This window comes from Benincasa hispida, chromosome 8 (assembly GCF_027475165.1).
Source record: "Benincasa hispida cultivar pf3 chromosome 8, pf3_genome.v1.1, whole genome shotgun sequence".
NCBI classification, from domain to species: domain Eukaryota; kingdom Viridiplantae; phylum Streptophyta; class Magnoliopsida; order Cucurbitales; family Cucurbitaceae; genus Benincasa; species Benincasa hispida.
In genome coordinates this window covers 6,279,608-6,300,304 of record NC_143485.1, presented here as the reverse complement: position 1 = coordinate 6,300,304, position 20,697 = coordinate 6,279,608, and the positions used below count along the sequence as shown (strand labels likewise).

General features: G+C 36.4%; 2 protein-coding genes and 1 long non-coding RNA gene across 9 annotated transcripts; all 3 read left to right on the top strand.

The window, feature by feature from the left end:
• The first annotated feature begins 296 nt into the window (after positions 1-296).
• LOC120083060 (uncharacterized) lies at positions 297-12,404 on the top strand. 7 transcript variants are annotated; one of them, XM_039038586.2, is made up of 8 exons: positions 303-508; positions 6,472-6,591; positions 6,690-8,987; positions 9,135-9,253; positions 9,545-9,605; positions 11,304-11,418; positions 11,606-11,784; positions 11,908-12,404. In XM_039038586.2, the coding sequence occupies exon 3, from the start codon at positions 6,940-6,942 to the stop codon at positions 8,983-8,985; it is 2,046 nt and encodes a 681-aa protein (XP_038894514.2). In that variant the 5' UTR covers positions 303-508; positions 6,472-6,591; positions 6,690-6,939; the 3' UTR covers positions 8,986-8,987; positions 9,135-9,253; positions 9,545-9,605; positions 11,304-11,418; positions 11,606-11,784; positions 11,908-12,404. The 7 variants fall into 7 exon arrangements, with proteins under 7 accessions (XP_090172151.1, XP_038894514.2, XP_038894512.2 ...); XM_039038584.2 differs by having other exon boundaries at positions 314-508; positions 6,472-8,987; positions 11,908-12,004; positions 12,172-12,404; XM_090316027.1 differs by lacking the exon at positions 6,472-6,591 and having other exon boundaries at positions 332-508; positions 11,908-12,004; positions 12,172-12,404.
• Positions 12,405-13,016: 612 nt separating this feature from the next.
• Positions 13,017-14,687, top strand: LOC150034323 (uncharacterized). Its single transcript, XR_016531448.1, has 2 exons — positions 13,017-13,712; positions 13,834-14,687. It is a non-coding gene; the product is annotated as an uncharacterized LOC150034323 (long non-coding RNA).
• Positions 14,688-14,916: 229 nt separating this feature from the next.
• LOC150034322 (putative glycerol-3-phosphate transporter 5) lies at positions 14,917-17,213 on the top strand. Its single transcript, XM_090316102.1, has 2 exons — positions 14,917-16,201; positions 16,437-17,213. The coding sequence occupies exons 1-2, from the start codon at positions 15,217-15,219 to the stop codon at positions 16,988-16,990; spliced, it is 1,539 nt and encodes a 512-aa protein (XP_090172228.1). The 5' UTR covers positions 14,917-15,216; the 3' UTR covers positions 16,991-17,213.
• The last annotated feature ends 3,484 nt before the right edge of the window (positions 17,214-20,697 follow it).

The following is a 20,697-nucleotide window of genomic DNA, read 5'->3' as shown; positions in this document are numbered from 1 at the left end:
TGGACTTTACTTTGTATCAATTTAGTCCTTATACTTTAAAATTCGTAACGATTTAGTCGCTATGGTAGAAATTATTATTAAAATTGAATAAGATTTCTTACATAAATAAATAAAAAAATGATCCGATACTCAATATTTTTATAAAATATATAATATAAATTATTACAAATTTGAAAGTATAATGATTAAATTGTTACGAATTGTTCATAACTAAATTGTTATACAATTGAAAGCAAATACGCTAAATTGTTACCGACTGAAGTATAGGAACCAACCACACTTCCCCACCCAAAAATGGTTTCACTTACCCCCCGACAGTGTTTTTAACTTTCCGTTTTCGAGTTCAACATTCTCTACAATCTGCCGCTATAGGTCTTCTTCGTTTTCCTCTCTATCGTTCCCTTCTCTCTGCCGTGTGGAGCTCGCCGTTCGTCTGCTGTCCGTTCCGGTGCGTCAGCTCAACCTTCGCCTGCACTCTGTCGTTCCCGTGCGTCTGCCGTCGTTCAAGGTTTGTAATTTCAGACCTTAAACTGCTGTTTGTCTGCTGGCTGTTTTATAACGGATTAGTGAATTTTTTTAGCATTTGTGTTGGTTGCTGTTATATGCTAGTGGTTGCTGTTTTTCCTTTTAAAAAAATTGGTGGTTGTTTTATGCGTTTTCTTTGTTGGTGGCTGATTCATTCCTTTGGAGTTTACATTGCTTCCACTCTCTGTGCTCTGCTTGCTGTTGCTACTTTATGTTTATGTTATTAATTATCTGTTAAGAACCCTGGTCGTTCTTACCCCTGCCTACGAATTAATGACCAAGGAAACAACAAAATAGGAGAAGAAAATAAACAGAACGCAGAAGAATCACCAATTCAATATGATTTCATTACTCAGAAAAGAACTCAACAAGAGAAAACAACAACATCAATCAGCAGCAATTAGGACAATAAAAGCAAAAGGAAAACAAGGCCCAGCTGAAATTCAAGAGAGCTGTGGAGACTCTCCATAAAAGCTTCCTCAGCTCCTATTTATCTTCACAGAATTTTCCTGCCCTTCAATGGCCTTAGAGTGCTCTATTTAATGGCTGAGAGTGGTCCCCCCCTTAACCGAATTCACCTCTCACTTTCTTCTCTGAAAACAGATCTTTCCCTCCAGCTTCATCTGTAACAAATTCTTCTTGTGTATTCCCCGTTTTCCCCCTCCTTTTGTAAGTGAAAATTATTGGGGGTTTAACAATTCTGCCCCTTTCGAATTGCACCTTGTCCTCAAGGTGAAATTTTGGGAATTGTTGTCTCATGGCAGGGGCTAATTCGTAAGTAGCCTCACTTTCCGGCATATTCTTCCATTTAACCAACCACTCTTGAGTTGCCAATTCCCCATTCCAACGTATTCCTAACACCAATTTTGGTTTGACTTGTAGTTCAAATTCTTCAGATAGTATAGGAGGAAAGTGTTGCACCTGTTGTGCTTGTCCGAGCTTCTTCTTGAGTTGAGATACATGAAATACATTGTGAATAGAAGCTTCAAGTGGCAGATCCAATCGGTAGGCTACCTTTCCAATCTTCTCGGATATTTGGTAAGGTCCATAGAACCTGGGAGATAACTTTTCACTTCTTTTTCTGGCCAAAGATCTTTGACGATAGGGCCTGAGTTTAAGGAAAACTTCATCCTCAACTGCAAATTGCAACTCTCTTCGATGTAAATCAACGTTTTTTCTTCATACGGTTCTGTGCTATTACCAAGTTTTCTTTAAGGGCATTCAATGCCAAATCCCTTTCTTTCAGCTGTTGTTCCACAGTGTCATTCGTTGTTTTTTTGCCCCCATAACAGATTAAGGGTGGGGGAGACTTACCATATACTGCCTGGAAAGGTGTGGTCCGGATTGAGACATGGAATGTGGTATTGTACCATAGTTCTGCCCATGCTAGCCATTTGTTCCAACGAGTTGGCTGTTCGTTACAAAAACATTTCAAATACGTCTCAAGGCATTGGTTGACTCTCTCGGTTTGGCCATCCGTTTGAGGATGGAATGCAGTGCTTCTTTTCAGTTGAGTTCCCATGCTAGTAAACATTTCTCTCCAGAAGTTATTTATGAAAATATTGTCTCGATCAATAGTAATGGATTTGGGTATGCCATGGTGTTTGACCACCTCTTGGATGAAAGACTCCGCCACTTGTTTAGCTGAGAACGGGTGTTTAAGAGGAACGAAATGCCCATATTTACTTAGACGATCAACAACAACCAATATGGTGTCATAACCCCCTGCTTTCGGTAAACCTTTTATGAAGTCCATGGTCCACTCTTCTATTATCAATTTTGGAATGGGGAGCGCTTGCAACAACCTAGTTGGTGACAAGGATTTTGATTTGTTCCTTTGGCATGTTTCACACCCTTCCACATACCTTTGTCTGTCAACCTTCATTCTTGGCCAATACAGCTCTCCATTCATTCTTTTGTAAGTTCACAGAAACCCGGAATGGCCCCCTAACACCGAATCATGAAAAGTGTGTAATAGAGTTGGTATTATTGCTGACTTGCGAGGGATGACCAACCTCCCTTTGTACAATAGTCGATTATTCTTCCATTGGTAGTTGGGTTTTCCTTTCGGATCCTTCTTCAGTGTGGCTATGATTTATTGAAGTTCCTCATCACCTTCAACTTCCTTGATAATTAATTCCATGTCTACAACAGTCGGGGCTGTCAAAGCATAAGTTTTTGTTGCTGAAGGTACACGTGACAAGGCATCTGCAACTTTATTTTGCAGTCTTGGTTGATACAGAATTTCAAAATCATACCCAAGGAGCTTGGTCAGCTATCTTTGAAACTAAGGTTGCACTTCTCGCTGTTCGATCAAGAACTTCAGGGCCTTTTGGTATGATATGATTGTGAATTTCCCCCCCAAGAGGTAGTGCCTCCACTCTGGACGGCCAAAACCACTGCCATAAGTTCCCTCTCGTAAATTAACTTGGCCTGGGCTCGGAGGGATAATTTTTGGCTGAAGTATGCAATGGGTTTATCATTTTGCGACAAGACTGCTCCTAAGCCGATTCTTGATGTGTCGGTTTCAATAACGAAAGGCTTAGAGAAATTTGGCACAGGGCATGATGTCATCAACTGTTTCAACTCTTCAAATGCTTTAGTCGCCTCTTTATCCCACTTGAACCCATTATTTTGTAGCAATCTTGTGAGTGGAGCTGCAATTCCGGTATAACCTCTCACAAACCTTCTGTAGTACCCCGTGAGCCCAAGAAATCCTTGCAATTCAGTTACATTGGTCGGTAGTGGCCAGTTCAACATGGCTTTAATCTTCTCTCCATCCACCTCTACTCCTTGTCGAGAAATGTTGAATACTACTCCCAAGTGAGTTTCGTGAGTGGAAATATCAGGGTTGTACACAAGTATGTCGTCAAAAAACACAAGAATGAATTGATGAAGGAAAGGGCGAAAAACTTGATTCATAAGCGATTGGAAGGTAGCAGGGGCGTTGGTGAGACCAAATGGCATCACCAGGAATTCATAATGTCCTTTGTGTGTGCGAAAAGCCGTCTTCTCGATGTCACTCTTATTCATTTTTATTTGATGATAACCTAATTTGAGGTCGAGTTTGGAAAATACCGTAGCCCCATGTAGCTCATCGAGAAGTTCTTCAATAACGAGGATCGGGAACTTATCCGCAATGGTTACTTGATTTAAATTTCTGTAATCGACACAAAAACGCCATCCCTCGTCCTTCTTCTTGACTAATAACACCGGGCTGGAATGGGGACTTCTACTGGGATGTATGAATCCGGCCTGCATCATTTCATTGACAAGTTTTTCAATCTCCTCCTTTTGCGCGTGGCCATACTTATATGCTTGAACGCTGATGGGATTCTGACCTTCCTTAACGATAATTCGATGGTCTACTGTCCTTTGGGGAGGTAGTGTTGACGGCATTTCAAACACATCTTCGTTCTATTCTAGGAATGCTGAAATCAGAACTGGCAGCTTTGATTGTGTCTCGTCCTCTTCACCTTGCCTTTCAGTCACATCTTCCTCGATTTCCAGATGCTGAAACTCAACTAAAAAACCAGACCATCTTCCTCCCACTATTTACTGAGAGCCTTGAACGAAACCTCTGCCTTAGTGAGGGAGGGATCTCCTTGTAGGATTATGTGCGAGTCCCTTGACCAGAAAGTCATGGTTAAAGAAGGCCAATGGACACCCATGTAGCCCGTGGTACATAGCCAAGGCATCCCAAGACAACGTTCAACTGCCCCAGTTCCATAGCCAAAAAGTCCGCTCTCACCACTAGTCCTGGCAACCTAAGCTCGATGTTTTTGCAGACTCCCTTCCCTTCAATTGCAGTACCATTGCCTATCATTTCACCAAATTTTGTCTAGTGTTTTAAAGGAAGATCAAGTTCCCTCACGGTATCCTGATGGATGAAGTTGTGGGTTGCTCCCGAGTCAATCAGCACCATCACTTCCTTTCCCCTTATCTCATCTTTCAGCTTCATGGTTCCTTTTGCAGAAAATCCGAATATTGATTTCAACGCAAGTTCAGCTCTCTCCTTGACTTCCAAGTTTTTCAGCTCAAGTTTCTCTTCCTCTTCTTCGACTTCCTCCATGTTAGTGTCTTCTTCTTCGTTGGCTATGAAGAGCATTAGTTGTCGATTCTCCCTAACCTTACAACGGTGCCCCAGTGCATATTTTTCGTTGCAACGAAAGCAGAGGCCCTTGTCTAAACATTCTCGGAACTCACGACAACCTCTTCAAGGGAGCTTCTTTCTTCATGGGAGTGTTCTTTTCAGGAACCGACACTTGTTCCATGGGTAGGATCTCGTTACCCTTTCCATGCCCCTCATCTGATGTTTCTTGTCTCCCATATTGGGCCTTTTTTTTGTTGAGCCCACCAAACCCTAGGTCCGTTAGTGCTAATTTCAGGGCCAGATTTCGATCATTCACCAGTTGGGCTTCGCGTATACACTCGTCCAATGATTTAGGGTTTCTGAACACTTCCACCTGCAAGGCCGGTTCCAGGCCATTCATGAACGCATCTTTTAGCACACTCTCCGAAAGCTTCGGCAATGGCGCTGAGTACGTGACAAACTTCTTCACATAGTCTGAATACGAGCCTCTTCTTTAGTTCTTCCCATGTGGTTATGGCCTTCCGATTATTGCTCCACCGGAAACAATTGACCTCGTTTGGAGCAAAGCTCACTACAACCACTTTGACCTTCTCCGCGTCTGATAGCTCGTGTATTTCGAAGTAGTGCTCGGCGTGGTACACCCATGACTCTGGGTTTTCTCCTGTGAAAAGAGGTATTTCCAAACGTTTATACTTACCTTTGTCTGTGTTCCCAGCTCCGTGCACTTGGGTTGGGACGATTCAACCTCCTCCATTTTCCCTTTCGCTTTGAGGCTACTCCCTCCCGTGATTGCAGACTCCTCCTTCTTTCGAGAGGAGTTATTTTCCCTGACTTCTTCTGTCAGCTTCTCAATGTTCTTACACAATTCGAGCAACATTTCTTTCTACCTAACAATCTCCTTCTCACTCGACTCCACCCTTTCTTCAAGTTGCTTTCGAGTCATTACTCGAGTCTTCCCCAGGATTGTGGCTCTGATACCACTTTGTTAAGAACCCTGGTCGTTCTTCCCCAGGCCTATGAATCAATGACCAAGGAAACAACAAAATAGGAGAAGAAAATAAACAGAACACAGAAGAATCACTGATTCAATATGATTTCATTACTCAGAAAAGAACTCAACAAGAGAAAATAACATCAATCAGTAGCAATCAGGACAATAAAAGCAAAAGGAAAACAAGGCCCAACAGAAATTCGAGAGAGTTGGGGAGACTCTCCATAAAAGCTTCCTCAGCTCTTATTTATCTTCACAGAATTTTCTTGCCCTTCAATGGCCTCAGAGTGCTCTATTTAACGGCTGAGAGTGGTCCCCCTCCTTAACCGAATTCACCTCCCACTTTCTTCTCTGGAAACGGATCTTTCGCTCCAGCTTCATTGTATCAAATTCTTCTTGTGTATTCCCCGTTTTGCCTTTCCTTTTGTAAGTGTAAATTATTGGGGGTTTAACATTATCTTGGTCGATTTTCTGCTTTTTATGGTTGTAAAAATATAGCTAATAATATAAAGGGTTTTAGGGTTGTTTTCTGTTTTGTTGATCGAATATATGCACTGAATCTATGTTATTAAGGATCTAGGATTTGTTTTCTGCTTGTTGTTTATACAGTTAGGTTGATTTTCTGCTTTGAATGGTTTTTTATGTTCGGTCGGTGATTTAGTGTAATTTTAGGGTAGTTTTAGAAAGTATTTGTAAAAATAAGGTGATTTGCAAACTATTTGCAGAAACAGGGGCATTTTGTTGTCTTATTCAATTCAGTCTGTTGGAGAGACTGAATACACATTTTTTTAATAAAATTCTTTGGTTTCTTAGTCAATTCAACGCTGCATCTTTTTCCTAAAATTAATTCATTGCTGTGCAGTGGCCGGAAGCAGTGGATGGAAGGAAATATATCTGCAATTTTTTGTAGTTTTTCTCCTTCTCTAGACCACACAGGAAAAGCAAATACCGACCCACTTTCATGAATTGTTTACTACACGCTGTGAATAATCCCACCAATCTCAATAAATTAAAGCTCAAACTAGTCAAATTCGCCTCCACTGCAATTGCTCAACTAAACCCATGTTTTTTTTCACACAGTGATGATGAACAAAGTGTCACCTCCTTCAACACAACTTTGGATGTTCAATGTAAACCATCAAAGGTGGTTCGAATCCTAGAAAGTCTCCGGAGGGAGCCCAACATTGCCTTTTCCTTTTTTCATGAATTGGAGGAACGGGGATTTCAACATAACATCTCTACATATGCAGCTCTTATTAGGGTATTGTGCTCTTGGGGTTTGGGGAAAAAGCTTGAATCTCTGTTCTTGAATCTCATTGGCTCCAAGAAAATGGAATTTGATGTCTTAGATTTGCTTGAATCACTTAATCAAGGTTGTGTGGTGGATGACTCATTTATTCGAGCATATGATGCCTTAATCAAGGCTTATGCCAGTGTTAACTTGTTTGATAGTGTTGTGGATTTACTTTTCCGATTAGAAAGGAAGGGCTTTGTTCCACATATTTTTACTTGTAATTATCTCTTGAACCGCCTTATCGAGCATGGGAAAATGAATATGGCTCTAGTTGTGTACAAGCAGTTGAAGAGGTTTGGTTGTCAACCTAATGATTACACTTATGCTATTGTAATAAAAGCACTTTGTAAAATAGGTAACATGGAAGAAGCCATAGACATTTTTGAGGAGATGACTGAATCTGGGGTGGTTCCTAATGCCTTTGCTTGTGCTGCATATATTGAAGGGTTGTGTACCCACGATTGTTCAACTTCAGGGTATCAGTTGCTACAAGCATGGAGAGCAGAACGATTCCCAATAGACGCATATGCTTACTATGTAGTAATTCGTGGATTTTGTGAAGAGATGAAAATAGACGAGGCAGAATATGTCTTTCTTGATATGGAAAATTATGGAGTAGTTCCAGATGCACAAACTTATGGTGTGTTGATCAATGGTTATTGCAAGACGTTGAATTTGCAAAAAGCTTTGTCTCTTCACAGTCTCATGTTGTCAAAAGGTATAAAATCAAATTGTGTGATCGTTAGCTTTATCCTTCAATGCTTGCTTACGATGCAGATGTATTCAGAAGTAGTAAACCAATTTAAAGTATTTCAGGATAAGGGGGTATTTTTGGACAAGGTTGTATTCAATATTGTTATTCATGCCCTATGTGAACTAGGAAAATTGGAAGAAGCTATTGAGTTCTTAGAAGATATGACAAGTAGACAGATCCAGATGGATGTCAAGCATTATACAACAATGATTAAAGGTTTTTTTGTTCAAGGAAAAACTCATGAAGCAATGATAATGTATGATAATTTGAAGAAAAATGGTGTTGAGCCCGACACCATCACTTATAATGTGGTTGCTGCTGGATTATCTAGAAACGGTCTTGTATCTAAGGTCCAGGGCCTTCTAGACTACATGGAGGAACATGGTTTGAAAAAAGACACTAAGATCCCTGACCTGGTAATTGAAAATTTATGCATAGGAGGCAAAGTGAAAGAAGCGACTGAATTTTTCAATAGTTTAGAAGTAAAGACGGTAGATAACTATTCTGCCATGATTAATGGGTATTGTGCAGCCAACCATAAGAAAGCTGCATATGAACTTTTTGTTAATTTGTCCAAGAAAGGAGATTTTATTAAAAGAAGTTCTCTCGTTAGGCTAGTTAGTAGCCTTTGCATGGAAGATTCTTGCGTTAGAGCTATTGAGGTGATAAAACACCTTCCAATCATTGATGTGGAGGCTAATGAAATTGTATACAATAAAGTCATAGCTTCCCTATGCCGGGCAAGAAATATGAAGATGGCCCAAAGTTTATTTGATTGTTTAGTTTGTGCTGGGTTGACTCCTGATCTTATCACTTACACAATGATGATAGATGGTTATTGCAAGATTAATTTCTTGAGAGAAGCTCATGAACTTCTGTGTGATATGAAGAATCGAGGGAGGGAACCTGACATTTTTATCTATACAGTTTTGCTTGATAGTCAATTTAAAACCAGAGTGCAAGAGCTTTGTCCCTCAGTTGAAACACCTTTTACTTCAACAATTTTTGATGAAATGAAGGGCATGAAGTTTACTCCAGACGTTGTTTACTACACTGTATTGATTGATGGGTTTTGTAAAATGAACAATCTTAATGATGCTTTTGTCTTCTTTGAGGAAATGGTTGATCAAGGAATAGAGGCTGATACAGTGACTTTTACTGCCCTACTGTCCGGGTGTTGTAGAAGTGGAGATATGGAGAAGGCTCAAACCCTATGTTATGATATGATCTCTAAGGGAATTCTCCCTCCTAAAAATTTTTCATATCTATTACATCAAGATACTCTAAAAACCAAGAAAATGCCACATTACAAGCACTTAACTAAATAACAGTGAGTAGCATTAGCCCTTGAATTTTTCAAATGAAGTATTATGCTTAGTCCTTTATACACAGTGCTGTTCTCTTTCTTTTCTTTTCATTGGCTTGGGTTCTGGCTCTCTCCTCCTTTTGAGTTATACAAGTTCTTTGTACTTTACAGGTCTTGGATTCTCCACAACTGAAATCTACTTGGGCAATATGAAAGACCTCTACTTTGACCCGAAGATGATATGGTCAAGTGTGTGGAGTTGCTGCAGTAATGGGGTTAGAAATTAAAATGTACGATATCAAGGTTCATACTTTGTCATTTTACTTGGCCTCATGACTCATTCTTTAAAATTACTTTCTTATAATCCTAAACTCAAATATTACTGGGCAATGTCAAGAGCTTATTTGAAGCAATATATTTGTAAGAACTTATTCGAAGTAGTTAGTTAAACCAAACTTGTCAATGATGTTGATAATGGAGTTTCTATCCATCTTTTTATGCCTTTTATGGTACCATGCCATAATTCAGCGTCAGTTAAAAGTTAATCTCTTAAACGGTAATCTTATCGCTTTGCCTTGCAGTTTCTGGGAATGGAAGTCAGTCTCCTCTGTTGCAGATGTGGTGCAGATGCTATCCAGAGCTGTAAGTTTCTTATGTTTTTGGTTCCTACTAATCATTAATCTTTACAACCTAATAATTCTAACGATCATAATCTCTGATTCTGAGCATTACATTTTTAAGGAAAATGTAATTGCTCAGAATTTTTTTTCCCTATGAAAAAGAAGAAGAAGAAGATTCTGAGCATTACATTTTCCTTAAAAAGAATAACTTTTTATGTTCTGGGACTGGAGAATCTGAGACAGCTGTCCAACTTATCACAGAACTTCATTTTATACAATAGGATTTCTCCAAATCGTCTCTTTTTGAGCCATCATGAGTTAGCTTCGTAATAAATATGGGGGCATGACCTTCGTAAAGGGCTAAGTGGTCAAGGTTCAATCCATGGTAGTCACCTATCTAGGATTTAATGTTCTACGAGTTTTCTTAACATTCAAATGTTATGGTCATGCGGGTTGTTCTGTGAGATTAGTCGAAGTGCGTGTAAGTTAGCCTGGACACTTATTGATATTAGAAAAAGACTCATTGTTTTGACTTACTATATTGCTGGCATTGATCATTAACATTATCATAAAACTGCGTTGTTTTCACATTAGAGGGTTGACACACATGCAGAGTAGTATTTCCTCTTGTTTTTATGTGAGCATTGGCTTGGTTCCATGCGGAGAAAACATGGTCGGACTATTTTCAAATAGGAAGGCTTAGATTTTATTCATATACTTCTGTTCATTGCTAAGCGTGCAAACTATGAAAATGCTTTTAAACATTTTGGAAGTAAAACAAAGACCTCTAATGTAGCCAACTCGTGTCTGGATCACTTGTTTTCTTTTCTTTTCTTTTCTTATTCTTTTCTGGTAAAAAAAAAAGAAAGAAGAAACAAGACTATTTAATATAAGAGAGCTGCATTTAGTTTTTAACCTGTCTAAGTTGAAATCCTCTCAAGCTCTCGTTATATATGGATTTTTTCTTAATTGAAATTTGATTGCTTCCTTGTTCACTATAGGTTTTAATTCTTGCTTCATAGCCTCCGGTGATATGAAATGTCTGACATCACATTGTCATTCATACTTTTATCTAATAATTTTGATTTAATTTTATTGTTTTCCAATTTTATCATTTTATAACATTAAGTAGGGGTATTTTTGTTGTTTAGATATGATCTATGATGTAGAAAGAGTAAGGACATCAAATTATTATTGCAAAGTTAGACTGGAAATCACTCTGTTAGGTCCCCTATTGTAATTTTTATTCTAGAAAGAGTAAGGTGAAACCTCCAATTGTAAATGTTTATACAAGAAAGGTAAAAGTTGTAAATAATGCTTCCAATTAAAATTCGGTTTAGAGTTAGGGATCTGTATATCGGAAATTGTGGAGATATTTTGAGAGAGAATACAACTCTTGCGATTAGGTTGGGTTTTTATGGTGATATTGTCACCTTGTTCTTTACTATTCTCCAAAATACCTCGAACACAGTATTACAAATTGAGCAAATTTGTTTCCAGTCAATGTTAACCACATTTTGATGTGGCTTACTTTGTCTTGTAGATCATGTGAGGAACATATTGTTGAAAAGTCGTGTAGCTATCTTATTCATTATAATACATGTAGTTATTTTACCCCCATCAAATAAAGTCTTTTTCCCGCTGTCCCTTGTAATTATTTGTAAATTTATTTCTCTATTGGCCATGCATTCTTTAGTAATAATCTAAAAACTTCTTCCAGGAAATTTTCATTCACACAACACTTCCAAGATGTTGTATACGGTATACAGCAGTTCAGGAGATGGCTGAGTTGTTCCTGGGGTACCCTAAAAAAAGGGAACCAAGGAGCTGAATGGGTGAGTCAAGCTGCACCTCATCTATCTAAGATGCATTTGGGAGAAGGGAAAACTGTGAAAATGAATTTGGGTTATCTAAGAATATCTGTTACATATTATTACATTTGATGTTAGTTAGCCTTTCGTGCTGTTTTATAATCTTATAAAAGCACCCTTACACAACTTTTTGAGTAATACTTCATGTTAGGAAGAGGCAAAGCGCGCAGCAATAGTCAGATAATGACTTGGGGTTCCTATTTCACCAAAAGTCACAGCAATATGTGCCTCAAAATTGATTGATATCACATTTGCCAAATGGTTCAACAATATTTCATGCAATGGTGGTACATCAAACATGTTGGTCACCAGTTATATACCAATCAATCTGTGAGTAGTTTCTTTAGTCTTATAGTTTACACATACAGTTTTATTTGGATTCATCTTGCTTGATTTGTAATATTGGTTTCTGTCATAAGAACAATCATCTTGATCATGCCTTTTTGATTATAGTCATTAACTTCAAGTAACCGATACACACACATGTTTGAGCAAGCCCAACTTCGAACGGGATTCGTCATATGCTCATTCGGAGATTTCTTGCAACTTGGTTTGGTCTCAATATCTTTATCACTGTTCTTTTTTTTTTTTTTTTTTTTTTTTTCTTGGTATCATGCGAACTTTTATGGAGTTGTCTCAGAAAACAAATCAGTTTGAAAATGTAACATGACTTTCAAATTGATTTTTAGATGGATTTGTTGTTCATATTTGCTGCAGTGGTGTAGAAGAAGAAGCTAATATATCGGTGCAGTTCTCTTGTTTTCACTTTGATTCTTTCACAAAGCCTCGAAGGAGGCTGAAAGTGCACCAATGGTTACAGGAAAAGAACAATTATCATTGCTCTGTATATTTTTTAGCCATGTATTAGAACCAATTATTTTTTCCCCTTCCTATTAAAAGTCTAGATGGATATCAGCTGGAGTCATGAATAAAAAGCATTGTTATTGAAATGATTAGATTTATTTTATTTATTATCATTATCATTATTTTTTTAAAAAAAAATCCAGATTTGTTCAATTTTAGTTAAATTTAGTCCATTAGATTTTTCTTTTATTTAGTCCATTAGATTTATTTTTTTTTTATTGGAATCGGTTAAATTATAATAAGGATAATTTTCATGCAAGGTAATAGAATATGTGTGTGTTATAAAATTGATAGTAGAAATACTAGTAAATAAGAAAAAATTCTCATAAAAAATATCAAAAATGGTTTTTTAAAAAATCAATAATAAATAAACAATAGACGTTAAATTTAAGATTTCTTAAAGGTATGAAGATTAAAATGAAACATTTAAAAGTAATGAAGCTAAAATTGAACAAACATCAAAGTGTTGGAACAAAAATGACGTAAGTTATTAATATATATTTTTTAGAACAAATTTGATTGCATTGAAATTGATTTCTTAATTTAAAAAATTCAATTGAATATATTGGGATGTAAAAATAAATAGAATTAGTACTTGAGGTACTTCAATCCATGCAATATTGAGAAACATTCAAGTGCTTAATACACATGTTACTAGTATATTTTGCAATATTTATAATCAAACTTTTTTTTTTTAGAAAGGTATTGTAATTAAAATGTGGGTGGGGGAATCGAATCTCAAACCTCGAAGTCTATAGACACTATGACAGTTGAACTACGCTCTTATTGATATAAGGTTATAACTAATTGCAATATGTCTTTAATGCTCTAATAAATTGCAAATAACATTCATATCATGAAATTTGGAAGTTGAACATCTTTTCAAAAGAACGTTCGCCCCAACGGCTACTTTCTTATGACCGTTTTCAAAATCCCTCAAATTCAAATTGTGAAACAACTACAAAACTAGTATACTACATTTTACACTCAACAAGGACCTTCAAAAATCTCTTATAAGAACACACAAAAACAACACAACTTGTTTTCTCCTTCCTGTTTTTCCAATTTCAAAGATTCAAACCAGAACAATAATGGTGTATTCTTACACACCCACTTACTATTCTACTCTCAATGATTCAATCACCTCTCTCTGTAAGTCCATTGTTCCTTTCAACCGGCAGCCGATCAGAAGTTGGCGAAGCTTCAGTCTGATAATCTCAATTGGCAGCAAGATTCCTTCCACCAGATGATCAAATCGATGGGTCTTCACAATGAAGTTCTTTTTAGCTGAAAAAGAAGTTTCAGATTCCAAAACCCATTTGCTCAATACTCCGATCGCTTCACCAGTGGAACGTGAACACCGAGTTATATTGAGAGATAAGTTGTTCTTGCAGGTTCGTAGTTTATAAATGCTCTGTTTTATGTGTGCGCGCTCTGTTTTTCTTGAAGGATTCTGTTTTAGGAACCAAATGTGGGTTTCTTTCTTTTCCTTTTGTATGTTTTTGTTCTTATCAGGAGCTTCTACATTCGAAAGAGGCCTCTGCTTCGGAGATTAGCGGTTCAAGGAGCTGAAATTGAAGCCAGAGATGTGATTGTAGCTGACCCAAAAGAGAATCTGAAAGAGAATTCAGAAGAATGGTCGATTATTGACTTGAGAGATGGAAAAAACTTCACTTCCGTTTTTAGTTTTGGGTCATCACAAAAAGCCGACCTCAAGAATTTCTTCCCAAAGTAGGACCCAGCCCTCATTTTATAGTTAAGAACAGCATCAAACTCTATAATTTGATTGTTATTGTTTCCCCTTTATAATAATGCAATGGATGACATTTGAGGATGACGAGAATGACCAGCCAAATCTCTTCTCTTCAACAACATTCACGACCCAAAGAGCTTTCAGAACGATCCTTTCATCAACGTTTCATCGAAGAACACTAGTATTCATCAAATGAGATCTGATCCTGCCCATGAGAAAAACCCATTTTGGAGACCAAGCACTGGTCTTTCGACACTCAAGTAGTTGTAACCCAAGACGGCTGGAATTACTGTCTCCCTGTCTTATTTATCTGTCGTCGACATGGTTCCTTCGTTCCGCGTTGTCCCTGCCAGCCATATTGTACGACTGTTTGAACCATTCAAACCAAACTGGCTTCTATTCATTCAAATTTTTACCCTTCGCATAAATAATTTTTTAAAAAAATGAAGGAGAAGAAATAAAGATAGGTTGGGAATTATTTTTAAGAAAAAGATAGGTTGAGAATAATTTAAAGAAAGATAAGCTGGGAATTAAAAAAATAATTAATTTTTTTGAAGAAAAAAAACACCCCTTAACGTCACAAGAATGCGTCTGTCTATAAAAAAAAAAAAAAGAACTCTATTCACCTGAAAATTTTCAAAATGACCTGTTTTTCCTAATTTTTTTTTTTTAAAAAAAAACACCCAATTTACCCTATTAACCAACAAATCTTCTCTAGTTTAATGTAAGGTGTGTTACGTTTGGGAAGTCAAACTTGGTAACGGTTAAGTCACCGACCATGACCAGAAGATCCGACCCGGAACCCAAACATTGGACTTTTCTCAGATCCGTCCTTCTCAAATCTTAAATCCGAAGCAATAACATTTAATTCATTACCTCCTCTTTCCCGGAATTTCAGTGTCTGATTCAGGGTTCTATTTCTTCGAATCAGACATTGTAATCGTCTGTAACTGATCTTGTTATTTGCAAATGGGGGGGACGGAAGATTCAAATTTGTAGAGTTTCTTATCTTTTCTTTTTTCTTTTGGACAGATTGCATAGGTTTTGCAGCAATTTCGTCTTCTTTAATCTTGAAACTGTTATAGGGTTTTCGTTAGTTGTTCTTTGTTTTACTGGGAAGTGATTATCTTCCCAGATCGGTTACGATGCAACCCAATCGCTCCGTTGCTCCAGCGATTGATTTGATACCAAACCTCAAACCTCCCCATAGAACTTTAGATTTTCACAGAATCTTAGTTCTCACCATTACTTTCTTTGCATATGCGTCCTTCCACGCCTCAAGAAAACCTCCCAGCATTGTCAAGAGTGTGCTTGGACCAACAATCCCGGTAAACTCGTCAGCCATTTTGCTGAATTCGACTTCAATTGAATCTGATTTGACCTCAAATGGAACTGGGTGGGCTCCTTTTAATGGCCCTGATGGCACCCAGTTGCTCGGGAAGCTTGATCTTGCATTTCTTTCTGCATATTCCATTGGGATGTATTTTGCAGGACATGTTGGTGACCGTATTGATTTGAGGTTGTTTCTTGTTTTTGGGATGATGGGTAGCGGTATTTGTACGATACTATTCGGGTTAGGATATTGGTTAAATCTTCATGTCTTGTGGTTTTTCTTTAGTGTTCAGATTGTGTGTGGTCTAGTTCAGTCAATTGGATGGCCATGTGTGGTGGCAATTGTAGGAAATTGGTTTGGGAGAGCTAGGAGGGGACTGATAATGGGGATCTGGAATTCGCATACTTCAGTTGGAAACATTGTCGGGTCGATTATAGCTTCCGGGATCTTGGAACTTGGATGGGGTTGGTCGTTTGTGGTACCGGGAGCTTTGGTGATTTTCGTTGGTGTTTTGGTGTTTCTGTTTCTTGTTGTAAGTCCAAGAGACATTGGCTTTGAAAACTCTGTTACTGAGATTGAATTGAACGCTGAGGTGAGTCCAGTTGAAAAATTGGAGATTACAGATTCTGAGGAGGCAGTGTTGCTTGATGATGAGCATTCAGATTCTATGGCTGCAATTGGTTTCTTGGAGGCATGGAAGTTACCGGGTGTTGCACCATTTGCCGTTTGTCTTTTCTTTTCGAAGCTAGTCGCTTACACCTTTCTCTACTGGTTGCCATTTTACATCAGGCACACAGGTACCCATTTCTCATTGCTAAGGAATGTTAACATTCTTTGAAATACAAATTTTATAATGAATGTGTCTTAGAGAGTTCTAAAAAGCTGCAAATAGCATAGCATTAGTTGTTTAGACACTTCAGAATGAAGTGTCCATACGTTTAAATAGGTACAGAATGATGTGATGTAGAAATGATTTTCTAAATCCAGTTTTGAAGTCTCCATTGCTTATACTAGTTTTTCTCTGTTGGTTAGCTGTTGCTGGTGTGCATTTATCTCATAAAACAGCCGGCATACTCTCAACGATTTTCGATATCGGAGGTGTTTGTGGTGGAATATTAGCAGGATTTATCTCTGATTTGATTGATGCCCGTGCAGTTACTTCAATAACATTCCTAGTACTATCAGTTCCTGCTCTAATTCTTTACCGTACTTTTGGGAGCATTTCCACTGTCACCAACACCTGTTTGATGTTTCTTTCTGGATTATTTGTCAATGGCCCGTACTCGCTTATTACAACAGCAGTTGCTGCTGATCTCGGTACGCAGAGTTCGATTGGAGGGAATTCCCGCGCTTTAGCAACTGTAACCGCGATCATTGATGGGACTGGATCTGTTGGGGCAGCTCTTGGCCCTCTAATGGCAGGATATGTTTCCAGTTTTGGATGGAACGGTGTGTTTTTCGTGCTGATTCTTTCCATATTCTTTGCGGCTCTCTGCTTGATTCGCTTAGCAAAAACTGAAATCAAAGAAAAGTTGAACGAAGGACGATGGTTTTCTAGTAAGCAGACCTCACCAACAGTGGTTTAAGAGATCTTCTTAGGAAATTTGAAATTTGTTCACAGTTAGAGTAGTAGATTTCTGATAGGAAAAATATACTTAACAAATTTTTCGACCATATTTGTACATCGTTGTATCCTATTCTTTTGTATTCGTTAGAAAAGATTCATGTACCATACACAGTTGATTGAGTGTAGAATACAGAAAATAATCAGAATCTGTTGATGTTTGGTTTACATCATCACTTGAACAATGAGCTTAGTCCATGAATAATCAGCTTGGTATTGTTTTGTTTATAATTTCACAAGTTGATACAGTGTGACAAGATGATTCAAATTTAGTTAATAAATGTATTGCAATGGAAGTAGACATGATATAAGGCATAAGCTGAAGCTATCAAAACCAAAACTCTCCATTTTCAAATGTGATATATAGGTGAACTTGCTTATAAATGGCATAGAAAGGTTAAAGGTATGCCTTCTACTACACTATAAACAAGGGGTTGTTTGAATCGTAGATATTATTTCATAGATATAGATATTAAATGTCTGAGATAATTAATGTCTATGTTTGGATATGCATAATAATCAAAAGTTAATAAATGTGTTTAATTTACCAATTTTATATATAGAAACAAAACTAAATAAATGTTTAATAAAATGTTGGAGAATAATTAATGTTATTTAATCACTTGAAATATTAATAAATGAATAGTTTTTAATTAAATATTATTTAAATTATTTTATTTAATAATAAAAATGATTAAATAAATATAAATTAATTAGAATATTAATACTTAATAATAAAATCTTATATTAAATAGATAAGAGAACATAAAATATCTATGATAAATATATTAGTTGGAATTTATTGAGTCTAAAATAATATATTTTTATTTAATAATTAATTAAAATTAATGATTAATCGATATTAATTTATTAATTTATCAGACTCTATTCATCCAGTATAAAAATCCCATAAGTTTGGAGGGTATTAAAAAATTCATGTCAAGTGGGTTTTAATGTTCTCTAGATAATGATATTTTGGATTTTAAAAAGTGAAATACCGTCAAACAAACAAGGATATTTAATGTTAGTCTGAAATTCCATGGAAATATCTGTGTGAAACAAACCGGCCCTAAAGTTACAAGTGCAAACTTCTTTTGTGAAACAGCATATCTTTTGCCTTGTTGAAATTATTTCTCTTATACTTCTTTTAAGTTTTAGCATTACAAGCATGAATTTTTCTCGTTGGGTGAATTTTAATTGATTTGAACATATATAGTTGGCCAAATGATAAAGATGGCATGTGTAAAATTATAAATAGATTCATGCATCTATTAAATATAAAATTGAATGTCCCGAGTCTTATTAGATATAAAATTCAATTTAAATCAGATAGATCATTTTTTTTTTTATAATTTCATATTTGTCACGTACCCATTCAACATTTTTAAAAGTTCAGAAACTAAATAAACATAAATCTCAAAATTTAGAGATTACACTTCTAATTTAACAAAATAAAAAATTCAAAAAGACTAAATAGACATTAATTATAAATTCCTAATTTAAACAAATTATAATATATGGGAAATTATTTGTTTGAATTTAATTTTAGGGACCATAAACTAGATGATTTATCAAACAAGTATGTTTTTAACGAATGAGAAACAAAAATAGAAAACAGAAATATTATTAAACAGTCTACTATTTTTGGCAACCTTAAAAGAAGTGTGTTGATGCTAAAATCTTGACCCTCTTGACCTCTTTTAACAATAATGATAAATTTGTTTTGGAGGAAGAAAACATGACCTGCAAAAGAGAAATATTTGCACACCAAAGTGTGCTTGCCACATATTGTATTGCCCTAGGCCCAGAATTCGAAACCCGAATTCGATACTTGATGGCCCCGACATTTTCCTGCATCTCCTGCGATCTAGCAACATCATCCTTATTTGTCTTGAATGTTTCTAGAAGTGAAAGTTACCCCACAAACCAACACTTTAAAGGAACTCGTTTTGAAGGAGATTCTTGAGCGGAAGCGGATCGTCCAAATTCCATTAATTATTGAAAATATAATTTACATAAACATACAAGATATGTATTCAAAATAAATTACAACATGCTTGATACAAGAAAAAAGGGTTCAAGATACATTACCACCCTTGAAGAACCTTTTTCTTCACGTATCCCTCAAATAACCACGAGCCTCAAACAAAAACAACTACTCTTGAAGACCTTCTTCAAGAACTTTATGAACCAAACAGAGAGGACACTACCACAATGAGCCTTTGGTATTTTTGGGGGTGAGAACCCATGAGTGGTGAGCTTTGACTATTTTGGTTAGGATGGTTAGTTTGCATGTGGAGGAAGAAGATTGAGGAACACATAAATCTTTTCTGCAACTCTTTCAATTGTTTAGTAAATCCAATGTTAGCCATTCAGGAGGAAGAGAAAACAATTTTCTTTTATTCCTCTTACCACAAAAAAACAATAACCACCCATTAAGGTGGTTGGAGAGAAAAGAGGGAAATTATTATTCAAATAATAATAAAATAATATAAATAAATATGATAACTAACTTATCATATTATATTTATATTAAACTATATGTTATATCAAATATAACAGATTACCTATAGTTTTAATATTGTATCATATAAATCATATATATATTAAATTTATGACATTTAATATAATTCATATTTATATTATCATGTTTATATTAAATTTAATAACTATGAATTATATTCATAGATAATACATTTGAATTTCATTCAAATATTTATTTCCTCCATTACACTGTAATGTATTAAATAAATTATAACAATTATATCATATATAATTGAAACAACATATATAATTAAATTCCTCTTATTAATTTGAACAATTCAAATTAACCCAAAAACTGATTCTCAACTAAATTCTTTCGAGCTACCAAGGGGACCTTATGGACCTGTAGCTTGAAACTCCAATGGTACATGAATAATTAGTTAAACTCTTTAATTATATTATCCACCATCCGTTAACTGTCGGGCACTCCACTAAAGATCGACAACTGCGCTCTTCGCACTATAGATATATTTTTATGTCCATTGGATATAACCAATCAACAGTACGATGACCCTTCACAAATTGCTCGTAAGTATAGTTGAGCTAAATTACCGTTTTACCCCTGTAGTTACATCTAATTCCTTAAGTACAACAGATTCCTCTAATGAACAATAGATCATAGTTCTACTATGACTAAATCCCTTTCAGGCCAGAAGATGGTATGGCGCCACATTGTTCAAGACTCAAAATCAGTCCTTAAGGGAGCAATTCATCTACTTGCCCCTGCTTTAGGGAAAGAGTGAATTTCATCTTATATAGCTGTGTTTCCAGTTCCACAATCAGACGAATCTCCAGAGTGCTAGGTTTGTTGAGTCAGGGATCTGACCACTCTCACTCATACAAATCAAAGGACTGCTCTCATAGGTAGGAGTTCACCACTCACTCAGGATTCAGGTCATGTTACCTTTGGTCATCCTGGTGAAATGTAAGTCTCTTTTATGAACGGTGCTATATAATGAGGCTAAACATTTTGTGGTTTGGTCTTATACAAACTCCTTTGTATAGAATATCCCTGCTCACATGTCTATTACATGAATGATCAGGATCAGATCATTTGTAGCACTTTACAACAATTGTAACACTTACAAAGCGGGTCATACGTAGTGTCACCGGGATAAGGTACTC

Coding starts and splice junctions, on each gene's coding strand:
- LOC120083060 (XM_090316025.1), top strand. CDS start 6,571: ATGAATTGTTTACTACACGCTGTGAATAATCCCACCAATCTCAATAAA.
- LOC150034322 (XM_090316102.1), top strand. CDS start 15,217: ATGCAACCCAATCGCTCCGTTGCTCCAGCGATTGATTTGATACCAAAC. Junction 16,202..16,436: donor ATTTTACATCAGGCACACAG/GTACCCATTTCT, acceptor TCTGTTGGTTAG/CTGTTGCTGGTGTGCATTTA.